The 19,795-nt window shown below is 42.2% G+C and overlaps 3 protein-coding genes across 4 annotated transcripts in view; all 3 read left to right on the top strand.

Moving 5' to 3' along the window:
• The first annotated feature begins 4,345 nt into the window (after positions 1-4,345).
• LOC108573878 (nuclear receptor-binding factor 2-like) lies at positions 4,346-6,327 on the top strand. 2 transcript variants are annotated; one of them, XM_017936362.1, is made up of 4 exons: positions 4,346-4,679; positions 4,969-5,225; positions 5,298-5,771; positions 6,015-6,327. In XM_017936362.1, the coding sequence occupies exons 1-4, from the start codon at positions 4,656-4,658 to the stop codon at positions 6,076-6,078; spliced, it is 819 nt and encodes a 272-aa protein (XP_017791851.1). In that variant the 5' UTR covers positions 4,346-4,655; the 3' UTR covers positions 6,079-6,327. The 2 variants fall into 2 exon arrangements, with proteins under 2 accessions (XP_017791851.1, XP_017791852.1); XM_017936363.1 differs by having other exon boundaries at positions 5,298-6,089.
• A 287-nt stretch (positions 6,328-6,614) lies between these two features.
• Positions 6,615-8,676, top strand: LOC108573903 (tubulin alpha chain-like). The gene is made up of 6 exons (XM_017936388.1): positions 6,615-6,788; positions 6,880-7,124; positions 7,223-7,450; positions 7,515-7,773; positions 7,988-8,140; positions 8,419-8,676. Exons 1-6 carry the CDS (start codon positions 6,615-6,617, stop codon positions 8,674-8,676), a joined length of 1,317 nt encoding a protein of 438 aa, XP_017791877.1.
• A 6,328-nt stretch (positions 8,677-15,004) lies between these two features.
• LOC108573904 (major facilitator superfamily domain-containing protein 6) overlaps positions 15,005-19,795 on the top strand; it is a 5,767-nt gene continuing 976 nt past the window's right edge. Inside the window, 11 exon segments of the mRNA XM_017936389.1 lie at positions 15,005-15,831; positions 16,175-16,763; positions 16,838-17,107; positions 17,186-17,307; positions 17,565-17,790; positions 17,880-18,014; positions 18,086-18,199; positions 18,201-18,284; positions 18,647-18,905; positions 19,075-19,368; positions 19,458-19,573. Of these exon segments, the coding sequence (XP_017791878.1) occupies positions 15,410-15,831; positions 16,175-16,763; positions 16,838-17,107; positions 17,186-17,307; positions 17,565-17,790; positions 17,880-18,014; positions 18,086-18,199; positions 18,201-18,284; positions 18,647-18,905; positions 19,075-19,368; positions 19,458-19,573 (2,631 nt within the window). The 5' untranslated portion in view covers positions 15,005-15,409.

Raw genomic sequence — 19,795 nt, 5'->3', positions numbered from 1 at the left:
AGGAAATACGGAGGGAATGGTAACGAAAGTGAGGTTATGTTACGAAATATGAATAGATGATGTGAATTTGGTCTGTTTACCCGAGCTGTATTCACTAATTCAGATTCTCGATGTCGAATGTAACTTCTGCAAGGGCTATTATTGCCTGGTATCATCCTAACCTCGAAATTCGTTATTCGTTGCTTTCGCATTTCGTATTTTTCTTATAACTTTTTAACAAAGCCTCAAACCACCTATGTTTATACGACATTTTCTTCTTATTTACATCTATGGAATACACCGACGAAGTTTGATCGGAAAAAATTCAGACACCCTGTATACTTTCTCAGTGGCTGACTCCGCCGGTTCCATGGAAACGGAGTCCGCTAATTAAGCGACAATATTTCCAACATCTCCAGCGATATTTCACATAACCCGTGGAAATGACGAAACGACGAACGTTTCTACCAGAGAGAGAGAGAGAGAGAAAAAGAAAAGAATTCGATTTTATTTAGAGAAACGTTCCGTGGCATGAACACGCGGTTTTAATTACGGGTGTCGTACGTCACCGCGTGTACGTCGAACTATTTTCTCAGATGAAACGAAACTTAATTGACAGGTAAATTTATCATCTGGGAGGATCGATCGACCCTTGGGCCCTAGAGAACCACTTTCACCCGAAATTTATTCCGATCTTAACTAATGGCGCTGTGGATCTCGTGCAGGCTCTGGCCTCCGGTGTAATCGATTAGTATCGACAATAAACGAAAATGAGTATGAAACGTATCATTAATCCTGCGTCCCGCCGCGCAACAACCGTCCCCCTCTACCTTCCATCACAATGACTCGAATCTTTTTTTCTCGCGTCTCTCGTAAACCCTGAAACGTAATAATTAGTCGTTGAGTAATCGAAATTGGAAAGCGATCGTACGAAAGGAAAGCTAATTACCATTTCACCGTGTGCACCGAGGAAATCAGGTTGGAGAAGGAAGAATCGGAGATGCTTCTCCGAAGGAATTCCGTATTTATCGAATCTCGAACGACTGTCTTTCGAATAGAAATTTGATTTTCTCGGAAAATTAAGTAATTACATAGAAGTGTTGACGTGAGATAGAGGGGCCAAGAGGAGGCTAGCGAAAGGAAAGCTAATTGCACCGAGGGAATCCGGTTAGAAAACGAAAAATCGAAGAATCTTCTGCGAAAAAATTCTCTATTTGTAGAATTTCGGATAAAAATTTCGATTCGTCAAAAAATTATCTAATTATATAGAAATGTTGACGTAAGATGGAGGGACCAAGAGGAGGCTAACGAAAGGAGAGCTAACTACCATTTCAACGTGTGCACCAAGGAAATTAAGTCGGAAACCGAAGAATCTTCTCCGAAAAAATTCCCTGTTTACAGAATTTCGGATAAAAATTATCTAATTATATAGAAGTGTTGATATAAGAAACCAAGGAGAGCCAAACGAAAGCGAAGCTAATTACCATTTCACCGTGTGCACCGGGGAAATCAGGTTGGAAACCTAAGAATGGAAGAATCTTCTCCGAAAGAATTCCGAATCGCTATCTTTCCAACAAAAAATTGTCTAATCACACAGAAATGCTGACACAATGCTAGTGGTACCAAGAGAGGCGACTGACGTAAAAGGGGGTTAAGAGAGCGTGGTTGAAGCACGCTCCGCTAGAAATCTATAAATTGTTCTCCATTTTGCCTGAACTGACTGGGCCCCCCTCCAGCAGAGATCAGGGTGTTGCGCCAGGTTTACCACTCCGTGAGCGCTATCCGGACACCTGAATCGAGAGGATTTTCACAACGGCGCTGGCTGACGCGAGAGAGCTCCGGCTAGGTTGTCGCGTGGGCGACCGGAAACCGTACCTTCCTACCGTCTTTGGTCGTCACTCGACGACTCGACGGGGCAGGGAGGAGAAGGGAGGAGGAGAGAGAAAGATAGAGAGAGAGAAAAGAGCAGACCGACCGGCCAAGAACTGGCGCAGCTCTCCTTCAATGTTCTCCGCCAGCCAGTATCCACCGCGGCCGAGGGCGGATCTGTCCTCATCGTCACGTAATGTTTTAACGTGGCTGGACCTACAGGGATTCCTACTTACCGCGGCTACTCGCGGCAGCTCTGATACAAATATAAGTAGAAATCTACAAAGCGGCTCTTCCGTTTCCGTTAACAATCGTTAATTAACGGCACACGTTCCTCTGTCGCTTTTTACGGTATTCGAAAGGATCTTTTACGAAGAGTCTTCGTTAAAATTGATTTCCTCCCTTTTCACGAAAATCAAGAAAATTCTCTGTCACTTGTTGCGACATATTTTCGCGTTAAAATTGATTTTGTCTCCTCTCACTTGCGTATAATTCGGTGAAAAATAGAAAATTAGGAAAACTCGTTAACGGTCGCCGGATCAAGAGCATCGAGTATACTCTTGACATGTCGAAACGCGTGAAACGCGAAGGAAAAAAAAAAGGAAGAGAGGAGAGAGAGAAAAAAAGGTGCTATCTAGGCTCTTCGGATGATAGAAAGGTGATGACCTCGATCCTACGCCTGCCGCGTATAAAACGCCGTTCCCGTCTTGCACCTCGTTCCGCCTGTTTCTGCTTGCCTGTTCTGACTGGCCTGCCCACGCCTGCCCTTCTGTCAATTATATTTACTATTTCATTCATACGGCCGCCGCCTGGTCCACGAGCCGTGCCCATTCACGAGAACGGCCGCGCATGCCAGATCGCCTCGCGCCCGATGGCTATCCGATAGGGTAGCGCCTCCATATATGATTCGGATGGAAGTGCACTGCGGGCAAAAATGTAATTGCCGTAATCTAGGATTATACGGTTGCGTAACACCGACTAGCGCAGATATTATTCTCACCCGTACTCTATACATATACCTTCTATTCACCCGTCTAACATAATCTTGCATAATATTCCGTCGCTTCGAACCAATCAAACTAGAAGCCCCTATTAAGGGGATTTCGAAAATACCGTTTATTCGCGCTTTCGTTTCCGCGCATGCGTGGCGCGCATGCGCGAACGTGACAATCTAGAACGACGCAGAAGTTTGTGGATTTTTCGGTGAATCGCGTTGGTTAACATAGTTCTCCTCCACGCTTTGACGAATAGAAAATACGATGTCACGTGAACACGTTCAAGTTAAGATTTCTTTCTTTACTTTCTCACCGTGCTACACCGGGATAAGAGAAGCCTCCGCGGACCGTGAGAATTTTTTTTCGGGTCCGAAAGGGGTTCGCTCACACTAATCGGGCGCTAATTCCCTTGATGCCGTAAGAAAACAGACGGGAGGATCTTACTAATTCGAGTCAGTGGACCGTAAAAATTCACCGGTCTCGTATCACCGTGTACAGTGTTCGTTTAATTGGGAACGCAATATCGACTATTTACATGGCAAATTTTCTCAGTGTGGTCTCGATGAAAATTTATGCTAATCGATATAATGTCACGGGTTCATGATTCGTTTTTTTTTTTAATGATTCAGCGGAGATTAAGTACTGTCAGTTTGTAAGGTTACACCTACTCGGATTCAAATGATACAGGTTACCCTAGTTCTATCTACGTTCTTTTTGTTTTTTTTCTTCTTTCCTCGTTTTTTCTGCTTCCTTTTTCATACGGCGATAAATCGATATTATTAATTGACTTAGCTTCGCGTCGTGATCGACGAGACCGACTTAACCTAAAGAGGCCGAAACATTTTTCGTGTTCCGTCGGAAAGAGATGAGGTCAACGTTATTTTCTAATAGATGAAACACTCGACGAAACCACACACATGCACGCCTGATAGCCCGAATAATTAAGTTTCCACGTTGATTCTCGTATTCCTATAAAGGCATCGGTTCACGCCTACGCTCAATTCCTTTTCGACTCTTGTGCGACTGGGGCTCCGTGATTGCAAAGCCGTTTCGGAATCTAACGATGTTTCTTCGATTTATGCATGTAAAACTCATTAAGAATCGTTACGTTATTAATGAACGATACTTTGTCATCTACTTGACATATTTTTTTCACATTAAATCTTTTTTTCAATGCGATCGTTCGAAACAATTTCGTAATGTTCCCTGAATTTTTTAACCGTTAAATGATGTGTAGGATATAAATGTTACTTTATTATTATTTAAAGGAGTCTAATAAAATGCAATTCCTATAATAGTGTAAAAGTAAACCCGCGTAAATTTGATCTAACATCGAACTTTCGTATGTCATTTTCTTTGTTTGCTGTATAGAACTGCCATCTAGTAACAAGAAAACGTATTACGTATCAAATTAACGTTATCATCGGTTGATACTAATGTGTTCTACTTTACCTATGTACAACATTTATTTGCTAAGGAATTATTTAAGAGAACATGTTAACTGTGTAAATTTTCCACATCGCTAAATTATTACTGCACCGCGATATTTTAGTTTGCACGCTTGACTCGAAGTTCGATGCTTCGTATTTATTCCTTTCGATTAACGAATTTTTGTTCTAACTCGATTAAGTAAGAATTCAACATTTATATCGGGAGACGTCGGACGCATTGAAAATACACCTTCAGTGATCACGAGCACAGGTGTACAATTTTTATGCTCAATCGGTACATGCGTCATTAGGTGCCATAACAGAAAATAATCCACATGTTGCCTCTATGTTTTTGTTCTGTTATTCGATCAGCTGATCAGCCATGGAGACTTCAGTCCTGAACGCGGTAAGTGTAACCGTGTTTTCTTGTACGTCTTACCGTTACGCGTGACTAATAACTTTCCCTTTATTATGTGTTAGTAATATTAATGCGTACGGAGTATTCGTCACCACCTACATTATTCGTTTGCGCAGGCTAGTCGTCTCGATTTTGCAAAAACATGCGACTGTGCAAGCTACGTCATATCGATATTAAGTCGTTAAATGTCATCTGTTGATTTTTCAGCTTGTTTTTTAATTAATTGCGTTCAATTTTTGCATTATTCTTTTGTACTGATATAATATTTTTGTCAAAGGCACACAAAAGGCAAAGAAGAGCAGAGGCATTGCTGCAAGAAGGACGTTTCGAAGAGGCAGCCAAGTGTCATGAAACAGTGGCCAGTCTTCTAGGAGAGGCACATGCACAACTTGAGTCTGATTTTTTTCATTTGAAGACTTCCAATTTATCTAGTCAAATTCAACCAACTGTGATCACCTCTTTTCATTCGCTCATCACTTTGGAATCTCTTGCACTTCAACGTGATTATCACAAAAGACAAGCTGCTGTAGTTAGGTAAGTCGCATCTTTTACTTATCTATCAAGTAGAAGTCCTGTGCAAATATATATCGATAAATATCTTTATAGAATGAAACAAGCACAATACGAAGAGTACAAAGCAACACTGGAAAACCAAAAGAGGGAAATACTTAGTAAACAAGCACGAAAACAGATTGAAAAAGATACAACTGAATTTACTAGAGATAAGTTTGACGGATCTCTAAGTCAAGCTATATATAAAACAATCGAAGAACAAGATAGCCTGTTAACTCAAATTTCACTACCAAACAGCGAAGATAAAGTTTTCAAACATCCGAAAGATGCCAGCACTGTTATAGAAGAATTAAAAACTGTGAATGGTCAACTTCGTTATCTAGTTGGAAGCTTACTCAATAAACTGGAGGCCAAAGAAGAGGAAGTAAGACAGCTGACTGAGCAACTTCAAGCTGTGACTGCAAACCCTAATGATGAAACTAGACTAGACAATGCACATTTCCTAAGACTTGCACCTTTACCCCCTTTAACCCCCCTTGAGATGCCTCTTTTCGACTTCACGTCAACGTAAGATATTATACGATAAGCGTTTTCTATATTTAAAAAAATCTTCCACCAGGTGAAACACGAATACTGTACACAGAAATCAGATTGGATCTGTAATAGTACAAAAATGAATGCAGGAGTTGCGACAGTATTCAGTTTCTCCCTGTTTAATTACACCACAATCGACATTCTGTATCTTAAGTGTAGTATATCTAAACCCTAACGTGTACTAGTACTTATTCTCATTCGTTTGGTGTTATTCAGAGGGATCAAAATACATATCAGCTGTAGGAACGTCTTTAGCACAACGTGTATCTCGTTCATATGAATGAAACTCATGCGTGTCGAGTAATAAAACAAAAAAAAAAACAGTTGATTTACCAATTAAACTACTGCCACACGAGTGCCCCTAGGCAGAGATAAATAGTACAATAATGAATGTTCTTTGTCAAATTGTACCAAGTCGATGTTAATGACAATTTCGTTGTAACTGTGTGATCCAGTACGTTGCAATCGTTTTCGAAAACTTTGTTATATATTATGTAATGTTGCACAATAAACTAAGATGCTAAACCAACGTTAATCTCCTTAACACATCTCGTATTCGTTACAAGAAACGTCAATTTCTCGTGCAATCGATAATTGCGGAAAAATGACGTTCTCCTCGATACACGAATACGTTCAACGCCCTTCAGAACTGTCACTTTGACAAATCCGCAAAGATGAGTGACAAATAGCGAAAAAGAAAAAATGTAACAAAATAATGATCAAAATTTCCGGTGTAATTTTACCACGCTACGACCATGAAGCGTTTGTTGTTCATTCACCTCGAGCGGGAAATCATGGAAAATTCGTAATTTCTAAATGGACGGACCGGGTGAAATAATAACAATCTTCATAGGCCAAGCTGGCACGCAACTGGCGAGCGCCTGTTGGGAGTTATTTTGCTTGGAACACGGTGTAACGCCAGCGGGATGTCTTCGTCAAGGATATTACCCCGTGGACACCTCCATGTGCACTTTCTTCGCGGAGACACAAGTGACCAGACGTTATTTACCTATCCGACGGAAATAAAAAGACTTGTAATGGAAATGGAAAAAATCCTTTCGGTACGACTGTCGATTTGCAGATAAGAAAGATGACTCCACGCACGTTGATCGTCGATCTAGAGCCCACGGCGATCGACGAGATTAGATGCGGTGCCTACAAGAAACTCTTCAACCCGCAATCGTTGATCTCCGGAAAGGAAGATGCGTCGAACAACTACGCGAGAGGCTACTATTCCCTCGGTAGAGAGGCGATCGATCTCGTATTAAATCGCGTTTGTAGAATATGGGAGACTTGCTCCAAGCCAGCTGGTTTCATCGTTTTCAGGTTCACAGATTATTCTCTACTTCTGTCTTTTCCTTTTTTTTTTTTTTTTTTTTTTTTTTTTCTTTAATTGAAATTAGAATCGAACGATGTTTTTTTAGGTCTCTGAGCGGTGGTACCGGAAGTGGGTTCGCCACGCTGCTACTACAAAATCTGAACCGCGATTACCCGAAGCAGATCACCTTAGATTTTGTCCTCTACCCATCTCCTAATATCTCCACCGTTATCGTGGAACCTTACAACGCAGTTTTTACTACTCATGGTACTCTGGAGCACGTGGACTGTTGTTTTCTCTTCGACAACGAAGCTTTGTATAATATCTGTTCCAGGTACTGATTAATGTAGTAATGAAAAAATACGCCGTATTATTCCATTATCTCTGCTTGGGTATAGGAATTTGGACGTGGACGATCCAACTTATACGAACTTAAATCGAATGGAGGCTCAAGTGGTCTCTAGCGTGACTGCCTCGATGAGATTCGAAGGCGCTGTGAACCTCAGTCTTAATGAATTGCAAACTAATCTGGTACCATATCCTAGGATTCACTTCTGTCTAGCCACTTACGCACCTTTGGTCTCTCCTAGGAGAGCTATGCACTCAGAGATCACCACTCGACAAATTACCTACGACTGTTTCGAGCCTGCTAACCAGGTGAAATGAAAAGATTGAAATCTCCCTGTGATCGTGGAAGTTTTTAAATTATTAAAATTCTTACTACCCACGGAATTTTCTAAATTATTAAAGTTATTACTCTCCACGGAATTTTTTCAATTATTAAAATTTTTACTCTCCGTGGAAGTTTTTCAATTATTAAAATTATTACTCTCCGTGGAATTTTTTGAATGATGAAAAATTATTATCAAAGATGGTGACGTGTGATCCACGAACCGGCGCATACACGAGTTGCTGCTTGCTGTATCGCGGAGACGTAAGTCCAAACGACGTGAACAGGACAATAGCGTCGCTGAAGGGGAAGAAGTCTATACGTTTCGTCACTTGGAGTCCAACTGGGTTCAAGGTGCATTACTATACGCTCAATTTTTTCCACATTCGGTAATAAACAAATTGTCCGATACCGCGATGAAATGTTGGTAAACAATGCTGCGATTCCTCCTGTATCACTATTGACGTAGAAACGTCTGATAATGGGAAAAATTCAACGGAACGTTGAACTGTGGCTAGATAACGAAAGCATTTTTACTAAAACAAATTCAAACTAACGAGTTTTGTTTAGTCTCGCGAAACGAGGTACAACATTTTCATCACCCTCGGTGACTCAGATAATCGTGTTTGTAGGTAGGGATTAACTATCAGCCTACTACGACGGTGCCTGGAGGAGATTTAGCTAAATCAACAAGAACCGTGGTAATGGCAAGCAATAATACAGCTATCAGACACAGATGGACGATGCTTGCAAGGAAATTCGACCTCATGTTCCAGAAGAGAGCCTTCGTTCATCATTACGTAGGCGAAGGTATGGAGGAAGGCTTCTTTCAGGAAGCTCGTGACAACATGGCGGCTTTGGTCGACGATTATAGAGAGGTCGAGAGGTGATTCCTTGCGTCTACAAGTGTTCTCAGCTTGAAATCTTTCGTCTTCAATCATGGAGATTGATAAGAAGACTAACAAGACTTGTCTAATTGACATCTCGTCTCCGGCTCGTATGCTCAGTGGAATTACAATATTTGCCACATGTTACACAGTCCAAGGAGCCTTGGTTTGTTTTCATACGATCCAAGGAAAAGAACGAATCGCATGGTTATTCGTGATAAGGAGAATTGATGGATGATAAGGAAACAGTGGTAGACACGTTGGCACCAGAAGCACCGAGAGTGTCCACAACCGTTTCTACTACATATTACACACGGCGCGAGTACATACGGGCCGTGAGATAAGAAAATCACGTTCCTCTCGGCTCAAACTCGTGAAAATCCGCATGTTCGCGGACCACGCGAAACGAGTACTGTAACACTGGGCACAGTTCGGTTCACGTAACACCGTGCTCGCGATAAGAGGTATCGAACGACTGGTAATTTCTCGCGGTATCAAACGCACCACCGCTTTGTACTGGAAATAATCGGATGACTATCTCCGCTCTATCGGGAAACCATCAACGTTTCCACGAAAGCGAACGCTCGTTAAAGATACAATTTCGACCTATCAGTTCTACATAATATGTATACCGTATTAAAAACCGACGATAAAATTCATTCTTTCGTTCTTTTTTAATCGATACTCTTATTACTTTCTCCAGACTTTACGAGCTATATGTATATTTTTTTCCAATTTAAATCCAATTTATAAGTCGCTTAATTAAACCGATTGAGTAAACGACTGATATCATCAGGCTCTCTTGATTTCCACGAAGAGATCCGATGTCGCTTGATTCCTTGAACCTTGTGTTTCCACGTTCAGTTTGGGGATGCCCAGACTCGATACGCTTAACAAGAGGCTCACGGTAGCGATAACACGTGAACGATAATGTATCGATCGATAAGCAAACGGAACCATGCCCCCCAGCAAAGATACGACCACTCGAATCTTATCGTGCACGCGTTATACATCGTATTATTCTATACACACGTTTACGTAACTTTCCTTCAACACAATTATGTACTCCGCCTTTCTCGTTCCACGATTATCGTTCAACCTTGGATCGGTGTACCTCGGTGAACGCTGCGTGGATCGAGAGGGAGAGAAGAAGACGATCGTTAATGGACACTCTCAGCAGACAGATAGGGAGAGAGAACGATGCCATGAGACTTTCGTATTATCGAAATCGACTATCGTCTATCGCGATCACGACCTCTCCTCTCCCCACTTAGCCGAGACGCCACGAAAGTTTCACGTGAATCATGAGTCTTCTCTCTGTCTGTCGTACAGACCCGCGTTTGTATACATTCGAGCGTACTGCGTGTAATATTCGCGACGTACATTCCTCTTTTTTTTTTGTTTTATTTTTTACTCGACGAGTTTTTCGCGCGCGCTTTCGATGAACTTGTATGATGTTGCTCCTTGGCCGCGTGCAAATTTTCCATCGATTCCACGGACTCAGTGGAACTTTCGTTCAGCGTGAGGACTCTGTCGATGATACAACATTGAATTAAACAACTCGATTTACGTTGATATTGAGATTAAAATTAAGAGTGGAGAATACTGTTTCTCATATTGTCGAGAAAATCACTCTGAACTTCACCTTCGCCGTATAATGTGGAATCCTGTGGTACAGTTTTTACTATATATAGTATCTTGAATCATACGAACTGCTCCAAGCGCCGGAAGAAGTATGCACATTCCTAACTATGATTATTCGAACATGCGTAGAATATTAATATTTCATTCTTGTTCCATAAACGTCTCTGAAACGAACATAATGTACGTGTTAGAATGTAAATAAAAGAAGGAGGAATTCTAAATATTTCTATATTGCTCCACGAGTACCTTTTTTACTCTGTTCCTAGAGTTTAATATGGGAATAGTTTTGTCCCCGACGAGTTTAACCCTGACGACCTGAAATTTCCTCGCTTCCACGAAAAGATTAAGACGAACACGCAATTAAATAAAATTATATTTTCGAAGCTTGATGGACGATGACAGTTTGTTCGCGGTATTTTCCAATGCTCCTGGATAAAAATAAATCAACCACGATCCACGACGACGATGGATTAAAAGACCGATATGTCGTGTCAACAATTAACCGATAAAAAGGCGCACTCGAGAATTGTTGAAAATCGGCGGCGATAAATCGAATTTCAAAGATTTCGCGGATAAGGGGTAAAAATAAACTCTGAATGGACGGAGAAAGAGAACGATTACAATCGATCTATACGTTCGAGTGGTCGATAGAGATTTTCCCATGTATCCCTATCATGTGATCGAGTCGCGACTGTAGCTGATTACTATGAATCTGAGAGAAATTACAACGATTAGAATATCGACGCGTCGAAATGTTTGATAATAAAAAACGAGAACGTACTTGAAAGCATGAGTTTTCGCAAGAAAGCTTGATCTCTCGATAGAATTTCAGAATCGTGGACTTTCCCAGTATGTAAGTGCAGTTCGCGTGGTTTCTGATAAGAGGATTTATCTTCAACCTATTTTGTATACCTGTGTAATTTTAGAAGATCGATTTTCCTTGTTTAACAAGAACTTAGCGTGTACACACAAAGTGACTCGCGATTTTCCCGCGCAGACACAATGGCAGACACATGCAACGGGACTCTCCTTTGTGCTAGATTCAGGAAGAACGTGAGATTCGAAGGCTGTGACGTATGAAAACGATACAATAAATTGCTTATTGATTGTCGTCAGAAACAAAGTACAGCGGGAACATGTAAAATGTTATCACCCTTTCACCAGTCATTTTTTTAACGATACCAATTGTGCATACGTCATGAATAATTTTCCACAAACATCGAGAAAGAGTTACACGTTCCATGGTTTAAACGTAGGTAGTACTATATAGCACGAGGATGATTTATTAACCTCGTATCGCTAGCTCTCGTCTTATTTACTAACAGTCCGGTATATTTAGTATGTACAATACGAAGTATTGTTGTTTTCTTAAAAAACTCGCATTTATGTCATCCTGTTGACAAACAATTCAATTATCACGTAATCGACCAATTATTTGCCTCGTTTCTTTCCTTCGTTCTGTAATCCGTATTTTGAACCGCCATAATTGCGCCACAGTCGACGTGTGTTTATCGAATCTCAAGTACGCGGGGAACCGTCGATAATGATGCATCGATAGGTAAGGCGGGAAGAGTAGACAGAACGTGTGTTTATCTTAAATCTCGCGTCTGTTTCTAAAAATGAGCCGTTCCACCATTCGTTGGATTCGGCGATCAACGTGGATGACGTGAACGCGTTCTCTTATCGCTAGATCCCGTGACGTAGACTTTATCGTATAAATTATCCATCGGAGGAGGCTAGTTCGTCAGTTCAGCTGTTCTCTTCGTAAGAGCGAGGTACAGGAACCTGCCATAGGCACTTTGTACGATTACACTCAAGCCTTCTACCTGTCGACCTATATAGAACTACATAGTTCTATTACAACGATCTAAGTCACTGTCTACATTACAGCCAAGAGAAACAAAGGTGAGCATTGTGTTTGGGAATTCTATTCATATTTCTCATTCTTTCGACCAAGTGCATTTTTTTTTCACATAACCTCTAAGACAAGTGTCTCTAATTCTAATACAATAGATCTTTGTTTTGAAAGTGTGTATAGTCGGTGGAAGAAATATAGCGAGATCGTAAAATCGGTCAGGCGTCAAAGTTTACAAACGAATCGATGGAAACCTGAGAAGATATAAGCCGCGTAAAACGTGCATTAGTTTTTGATTCAGTGTTAAATGAAAAACGTAAACTGCTGTGTTTAATGTTTTAATTTACGATCCTGTTATATTTCCTCTATTGATTATACCATTAGATTCGTAACATCGAACGTATCGACAAACGAATCTATTGAAACTCGAGAAGACAAAAATCGCGCGAAATGTGCATTAGCTTCGATTCAGTTTTAAATGAAAAACATAAACTGGCGTATTTAATTTTTTAATTTACAATCTCCCTACATTTCTTCCACTAACTATACCATTAGATTCTCAATTACTCACATACTCGATTCTTTGTCCTCTCGTTAAAAACTTCTACTCAGATTAATTTTGCCTAACTTTGGAATCAAACAATTCAACGTATTTTATTTTACTTCAGATGCTGATCGGTGGTGCAGTAAGCTACGTAGCTGGAAAGCAGGCTGTTCGCACAGTTTACTGGCGAACGGCGAGCAACGGCCGCCTGTTGAAAACGGCGAAGACCTGCATGTTCCAGGGTCCACCAGAACCTGCGCCTTCTTCCACGTCCGCCGCGTCTGCGTTCGAGGGCGAGTCTCACATGGACCCGATACCGAGGGACATTTTCAATAGCACAAATTGAGACACCAGTAATCATCATGACACTGAACCAAAGAAGAACCTGGGGGAGGGGGGGGGATTAAAGAGGCTGAATAACCGGGGCAACGACGACATTATTAAACTCGACTTTGTACATAACTCTTAATTTAAGTTAATATTTATGATATAAAAAAAACGTTTGTATATTATTGCTCGTTACTATAATGTATGTGTAACTTATCGAATAAATGCAATATTTATTTTCTATAATCGTTAGAGTTCGTGAACTCTCGTGCCAATCATCTTTTGTCGATTACTTCGGCGCATGTTTCCCTTTATATTGGTACAAATTCATCGGTTAATCACGGATCTGAAAGTCAATGAGTGTATCTTGCTTGTAATGATGACGCACATGAATTATTGTGTGTCTAGGTGAAGCTAGAGCCTCTGTTCGCATCGTGAATTTCATACTTGAACTCTGAAATAAGGTCAAGCCGATTTGCGTCACTGGTGGTTCTTAGAGAATAGGAGCGTTTTTTTTTTTTAAATCGCCGCTAGAGATAACGATTAGTCGTATTGATCCTTTTTCCTCCATTGGCCGCGCTCTTTGATCCTCGATCGTTTCCGCTCCACGACAAACTTCCAGCTAATATTACGATCGATCTCTTCTTCATTCTGGACGTTAACTTCGATCTTAGCTTCGGAATTTTAGCTCGGAGGGAGATTTTGCATAGATGTATCTGCGAAATTCTTTTACACTACCGGCGAACCGCGAGGAAAGATCTTCTCTTTACGGAGAACGCGAGTTGGATCTTGGTGAGTTGACTTTTTTCCATCGATGAACCTGTTAGATCGTAGCAAGAGCCTTATCGTCGCGAGCATGGCAGAAAAATTTGCAATCACGCACACGTACCGTGCTCCACAGATATCAGATGTGTCATCCTTTAACGTAGATCATCGATCTTCGAAGGAAGATGTAAATTACGAGGATAAATAGCGAGATTCTTTGCTTTAGAAATCTATCGCAAACTGGAGATTCGTTTCCAATTCTCTAAACATCTAAATCACGTTTCTCAGTTTCGATCGTTTGTAATGTACAAAATGAATTATTCGAAATGATAGAAAGTGGGAGGAATCGTTCCTCAATGAAAGACACACACACACACACACACACCTCGTTGACAAACTTTCAACCCCCTGCATAGCGTACGTTAAGAACAAACGAGCGAAATGCTTACATTCGCCGAGATAAAAGAAGGAACGTAAGTTGCGGGTCAAGGTCTTCAACATTCAACGCACAGGCCGCTGTCGGCATAGAGAGGGTTTCCTTAAACAACAGCGTCTCTGGAGGCTACTCTACTTGGGTCAAGTGAAACTTTCCACGTTTCACATCCGGCTGACAAAATCCCTCTTCTTATTACAGCGTACAATCGCGTTTGATCCATTGACACTTTATCGATCATTAACGTTCACAAATTTTATATCCCAACGATATGGAATTTTATGGAAACAAGCGTAACAATCGTTATCTATTGAAATGAGAAAAAAGAACGAATCTAAGATAAATATAAAATTATTCACACATGTGCATGTACCGACACACGTCTGTGACCATGGCGCCTGGAAGCCGGATATCCGGTGTACGATCAACTGCGCAAGAATCACGGAAGTAGAGTGTTGGTGAAAGTGGAAGAAAACAAAGGTGTCTGGGGAAGGGTCGTGGATTCTAGCGAGGGGTTCAAGTCGCGTTTAATCTGCCTCGATCAATATTATTCCAACGAAAAAAAATGTCATTAAACCTTCAATCTTCTACGAACCATCCTAACCATCTAACTATAATAATCCTAACTATTCCTCCTATTCACATCTTCTCTCTATCGACCTTTAAATTCTTTCAAATTTCTCAGAGACGTCTGCAACTGAATTGCAATCCAAATGAAAGCAGAAAGAGTTCGACGTGAAAACTCCAATTGTTCGCCAGTTTGCGCGCACGGGGTAAGATCGAGCTTCCATTGCTACCCTTCTGAAGCTAGTGGGAGGCAAGCGAGGGGGTGGAAGTTGCGCGGGCGCACTGTCAGGACTATCGATTTCGCGAGCAAAAGGTGGTACACGGTTGGCCATCGATTCGACGCTCGTCTAAAAGGATTGTAGCTGGTGATCTCCGAAAGACGAGGGACCACTCTCGACGGAGGAATCTCTCGCCTCGAGGAACGTCGTAGATCGTCGAGAAGGTGGGGCCAAGTTCGCTCTTCGCCTGGTACACCGACCCTTGGACACACTGTCCTGGACGTGTTCCTCGTCGTAGATTCCGTCTGATCGTAATCAGTGTGTCCCCAACCTGTAACAGAGAACATCCTCCAAGTAGATTGTCCAGAAGCTAACGGTCAGTCATGATGAATTATGGACTGGACGATGGTTACGATTTCGAGAACGAGAACAGAGAGCAAACTCAAGAAGAACAGGCTGCTGGTGGTAGATCTTTGCCGCAGCTACCACGAGTCAGGCCCATCCTGGACCCAAATGCCCAAGGAGAGGTCGATCCAACCTTGTATCCACCGCCGACAGAGTCAACGCACAAGATTCGTGGCAAGAGCGACGTGATAGAGTATCTATTCGGTGCTGTGGATCAGGAACTCCTCACCGTCAAGACGTTCTACTTCTTCTTCTACTCGGCCTTTGGATCTCTCTTCCCTCTGATGGGTGTCTACTTCAAGCAGATGGGCATGAACGCCGGCCAGTGTGGTCTGCTGATGGGACTCAGACCTTTCATCGAGTTCGTCAGCGCACCTATCTGGGGCTCGTGGGCTGACAGGTGAGAGAAAAGAAATGGTATTATTATTTTCAACGTTTCGCTGTGACTTTCAGTGTTGAGAATATTACAGAGAGAGGGAGATTCTTCTATTCGACTGTGTACACGTGTGTTTGTTTCTCTGTTCGATCGTTAGAAATTAGGTTGCGTATCGTGGAGTAGACAGTTTTCTCACCTTGGTCAATGTTAGCGGATATTATCCAGAATCCAATATTGCACGGGTTAGCAAGGCTGTTGTGAGAGAAAGCTTCACCCCTTATCGATTTGTCCGGTTGTAGGGTAGAGAAAGGAGGGCAATTTAACGAAATTTGCCTTGGATAACCATCGGGTGTTCGTTTTATTCCAGATGGCAAAAGGGTAAAGTGATCTTCCTGGCGTCTTTGTCTTGCTGGATCCTGTTCACCCTTCCTCTCGCCTTCATGCAACCTCCAGCTACGTCGTGCTTGGTTGCACGCAATCAAAGTGTGTACCTTGAGTATCCGAATCCTCAAATGAGGATAATTAAAAGATCCACCAGTTTGGAGGACTTTTATCATCGAAACGACGACGAGTGTTTGGAAGTTGCCGAGAATGTGGTCTTCAAGAGGATAAGGAAAGACGACGACAGCTTGAATCCAGATACCAATATAAATTTCCTGAGGAATAAAGGAACTTTAACGAGTAATATCCAGCGAGATTACGATCTTAATAATAACAGGATCCGAAGGGAGATCCAAGATGAAAGTACTACTACTACTGCTTCTACTACTACTACTACTACTACTACTACTAGTGTTACTGCAACTACTACAACTGAAGAAAGTCCTGTGGAGGATCTCAAGTATAAACAACTGGTTTTCGAGGAGAATAATCCCGAGGCGAAGACCATCGACTTTGAGACGCTGCAACGAAAGAACCGTCCAGCTGATGTGCTCGAATACAAACGTTTCCTTAATGTAACTTTCATCTTGCGTTTAGTCCAACTTTCAGGAGAGCTCAATTTCACTTCTTCGTGTATGTTCGATTGCAGAATCAACCTTTAGATGACGGAAGGCCGCCGAAGAAGGCGTACACGCACACCAAGACCAGGGTGAAACCACCCCCGACCAAGGTGATGGTGAAAAGAGATGTTCGCGACGAGGATTTGAACACTCCAAGGAAACCACCTGTGAAACGTTACGTCAGGATACCACATTCTGGCCAGAGTCCTCATTCAGTCTCTTACGCGGCGAACTACAACGAAAAGGAGAACAGAGGATGGGTTAAGCCATTGTTCAGCTCAATTGTCTACAGACAAACGGTACGCAGAGGTTGCTGTTGTTACGGTTGGAGTAGGAATTTTTTTTGGAGATTGAAAGGTGATCCTTGTTGTTTTCAGGACATCCAAAAAACCTTCTTCCTCCTGTTGCTGTTGGTGATAGTCGGAGAATTTTTCTCCGCGCCTGCTATTACTTTGGCTGACTCTGCTGTGATCACTTTATTAGGCGAAGACGCTGATAGGTACGTGTTGGCCAGCGTTTATTTTATTTTCGAGAACAAGCCTAGGAAAAATCATGTGTTACCCCATTAGTGGGGTAATTTTTTCATTACACTGTAAATTTATGCTTTCTCGGCTATACTGATACAAACTAGACACTTCAAGCTATCGATTGATATAAAAAGAAAAACTAACAAATGTGTAAATTGTTCAAATTTTATAGCATTTCTTCCTTATGTAGCCGGAATTACAGCTATTCTTCTTTTTTACGAACACATAGGTATGGTCACCAACGAATGTTCGGTAGTTTGGGCTGGGGTCTGGCCATGTTCTTCGTTGGTATCGCTCTCGACCACAGCACCGCTTTCTCCGAGCATCCATGTGGTCCAGATCTCAGAGAGAAGAACTACACGATCTGCTTCGCGATCTTCAGCGTTCTGATGGGCGTCGCTCTGATCACTGCCACGCAGATCAACTTCAAGTACGAAATACCAGTCGCTGAGCCAGTGAGTTCAACAGGAAATAGATACATTTCAAGATTCCTCGAATTTTTTGAATCAGGTAAAAATATTCTTCGAACAATTTTCCTGTTCAGGAAGTGGAGAAACCTCCAGCGGAACCAACGAGAGAAGAACAACTCCAGAGCCAGCTCTCTCAGCAGCTCAATCTACCCAGCCTTCAGGACTCTTCAGCTGGGGTGAATCTAAAGCCTCAGCCTCCAGAAGGCAAGGTACCTAGACCTTGATTTCTCTCCGCTCTCGATAATATCGATTCTATGAAACGAGCCTCTCCTCGTTCCAGACAAAAATGTTCGCTCAAACAACGCGCGAGATTCCCGAATGGGTGGCCGTGCTGAAGCAATTCAAGGATCTCAAGTGTTTGTCCTTCCTATTCGTCGCTTGGTTCATGGGCTTCGGTAGCCTCTGTCATCAATCACATCTCAGAGATATTCGCTTACTTCTTCAGCTTCAAGCTGATCAGGCAAATCGGCCACGTGAAGGTAGTCCTTGAAAATCATCCGAAACAATTCTATCTTAACCCTTTGCGGTCCTATGACGAGTCAGACTCGACACAGGAATTTTTGCCTTTAGATACGATACACTGATAAATTATAAACGATAATAAATCATTTTTTTATGCGTTAATATTAGGCCGAAACTTAATATTTCGTAACTAATATCACGCTGAAATATTGAAATAAAGGCAAACTACACGGTGTTGCTCGACAGTGGCCAAATGAGTGTGGTCTGACGTCTATTCGGACCGTAAAGGGTTGAAGTGTCCATATTTCTATCCGTTAATTCAGACGTCTTCGACACAGTCGCGAATTTTCTTCCTGCAAGTATACACACGTTATTTCAGGTATTGTGCATGGGATTAGGTGGAAACGTTCTCCGTTTCCTCTACATCTCCTGGTTAACGACACCATGGTGGGTGTTACCGTTCGAATTCATCCAAGGAATCACACACGCGGCTGTTTGGGCCGCTTGTTGCAGCTACATCGCTCACAATACGCCTCCGCAGCTTCGTACCAGTGCTCAGGGTGTTCTTCAGGGTATTCACCATGGTCTTGGAAGGGGTTGCGGTGCAGTGATCGGTGGAATGTTGGTAGACGCTTACGGTGAGTAAGTTCGAGAGAGACTAGGTGAGACGGGGAGTGATTAGAATATTGATCAAGTAAGCTGGATTATTCATAAGTTCGGACTATTAATATCTCTCGACACTTCTCCTATAGACAGGTTACTCGCTGGATCGATCCTTTATCGAAGGTGAAATTTCTCATTCCGCAGGAACATCTGGAACGTTCAGAGTGTACGGTTTGTCCTGTCTCATCGTTCTCGCTGGATTCGTGTTCATCAACTTCTACAGGAAGGACACCGGCTTCGTCTCGGAGCTGCCGCAAACGGAGGATCCTCATCAGGTGGCTGAGGCGACGCATTTAGCGCCTCACGGTGTACCCAGCAACGCTATACCCAGAGCTTTGAGCTCTACGAGACTTCACGAGCTGGCCAACCAGGATACGGGCTATGGTGCTACGTACCAGACGGCGGATGGTAGCCTTGGTGTACCAGGTGCGAGCGGAGGTGAGAGCTTTCAGGAGAAAAGGAGAATATTTTTGTTTAGTATCAGTGGATGAATTATGTCTGGGAAAAAATTGAATTTGCATCTGCAGGTGCAGTGAACCCGACGAATCCATTTCTGAACGGTGGAAGCGGCGGAGGTGAAGGTGGATATAATTACGGTATGACTGGCAATGGCGAGGACGAGTATATCCGTAGGAGCTTCCAGGTTTAGTAAATTCATTCTAACGTAAAACGTCCACCAGGAAGACGTTTGTTGGAAACGAAAAAAAATAGAAAGAAAAAAAAAGAAAGAGAGAGAGAGAGAGTGTGTGAAAACTTCTACGCAAGGCTATACTCTCTGAACGATCAAACATGTTTTTCTTTGTTTCTTTTCGTGCCCCCTAATCGTTGCTTTGTTTTCTTCATAACAAATTTTTAACATCATGTT

The sequence above is a fragment of the Habropoda laboriosa genome, unplaced genomic scaffold (genome assembly GCF_001263275.1).
Source record: "Habropoda laboriosa isolate 0110345459 unplaced genomic scaffold, ASM126327v1 scaffold111, whole genome shotgun sequence".
Classification (NCBI taxonomy): domain Eukaryota; kingdom Metazoa; phylum Arthropoda; class Insecta; order Hymenoptera; family Apidae; genus Habropoda; species Habropoda laboriosa.
The sequence above is the reverse complement of the archived record's forward strand: the minus strand, read 5'-3'. Positions and strand labels throughout refer to the sequence as shown.

Excerpts from the sequence above, each read along its gene's own strand:
- LOC108573878 (XM_017936362.1), top strand. The coding sequence starts at position 4,656 with ATGGAGACTTCAGTCCTGAACGCG. Across the intron at positions 4,680-4,968 it reads AGACTTCAGTCCTGAACGCG|GCACACAAAAGGCAAAGAAG; the intron begins GTAAGTGTAACC and ends TTTTTGTCAAAG. Across the intron at positions 5,226-5,297 it reads AGACAAGCTGCTGTAGTTAG|AATGAAACAAGCACAATACG; the intron begins GTAAGTCGCATC and ends ATATCTTTATAG.
- LOC108573903 (XM_017936388.1), top strand. The coding sequence starts at position 6,615 with ATGGACGGACCGGGTGAAATAATAACAATCTTCATAGGCCAAGCTGGC. Across the intron at positions 6,789-6,879 it reads CTTTCTTCGCGGAGACACAA|ATAAGAAAGATGACTCCACG; the intron begins GTGACCAGACGT and ends GTCGATTTGCAG. Across the intron at positions 8,141-8,418 it reads GGAGTCCAACTGGGTTCAAG|GTAGGGATTAACTATCAGCC; the intron begins GTGCATTACTAT and ends TCGTGTTTGTAG.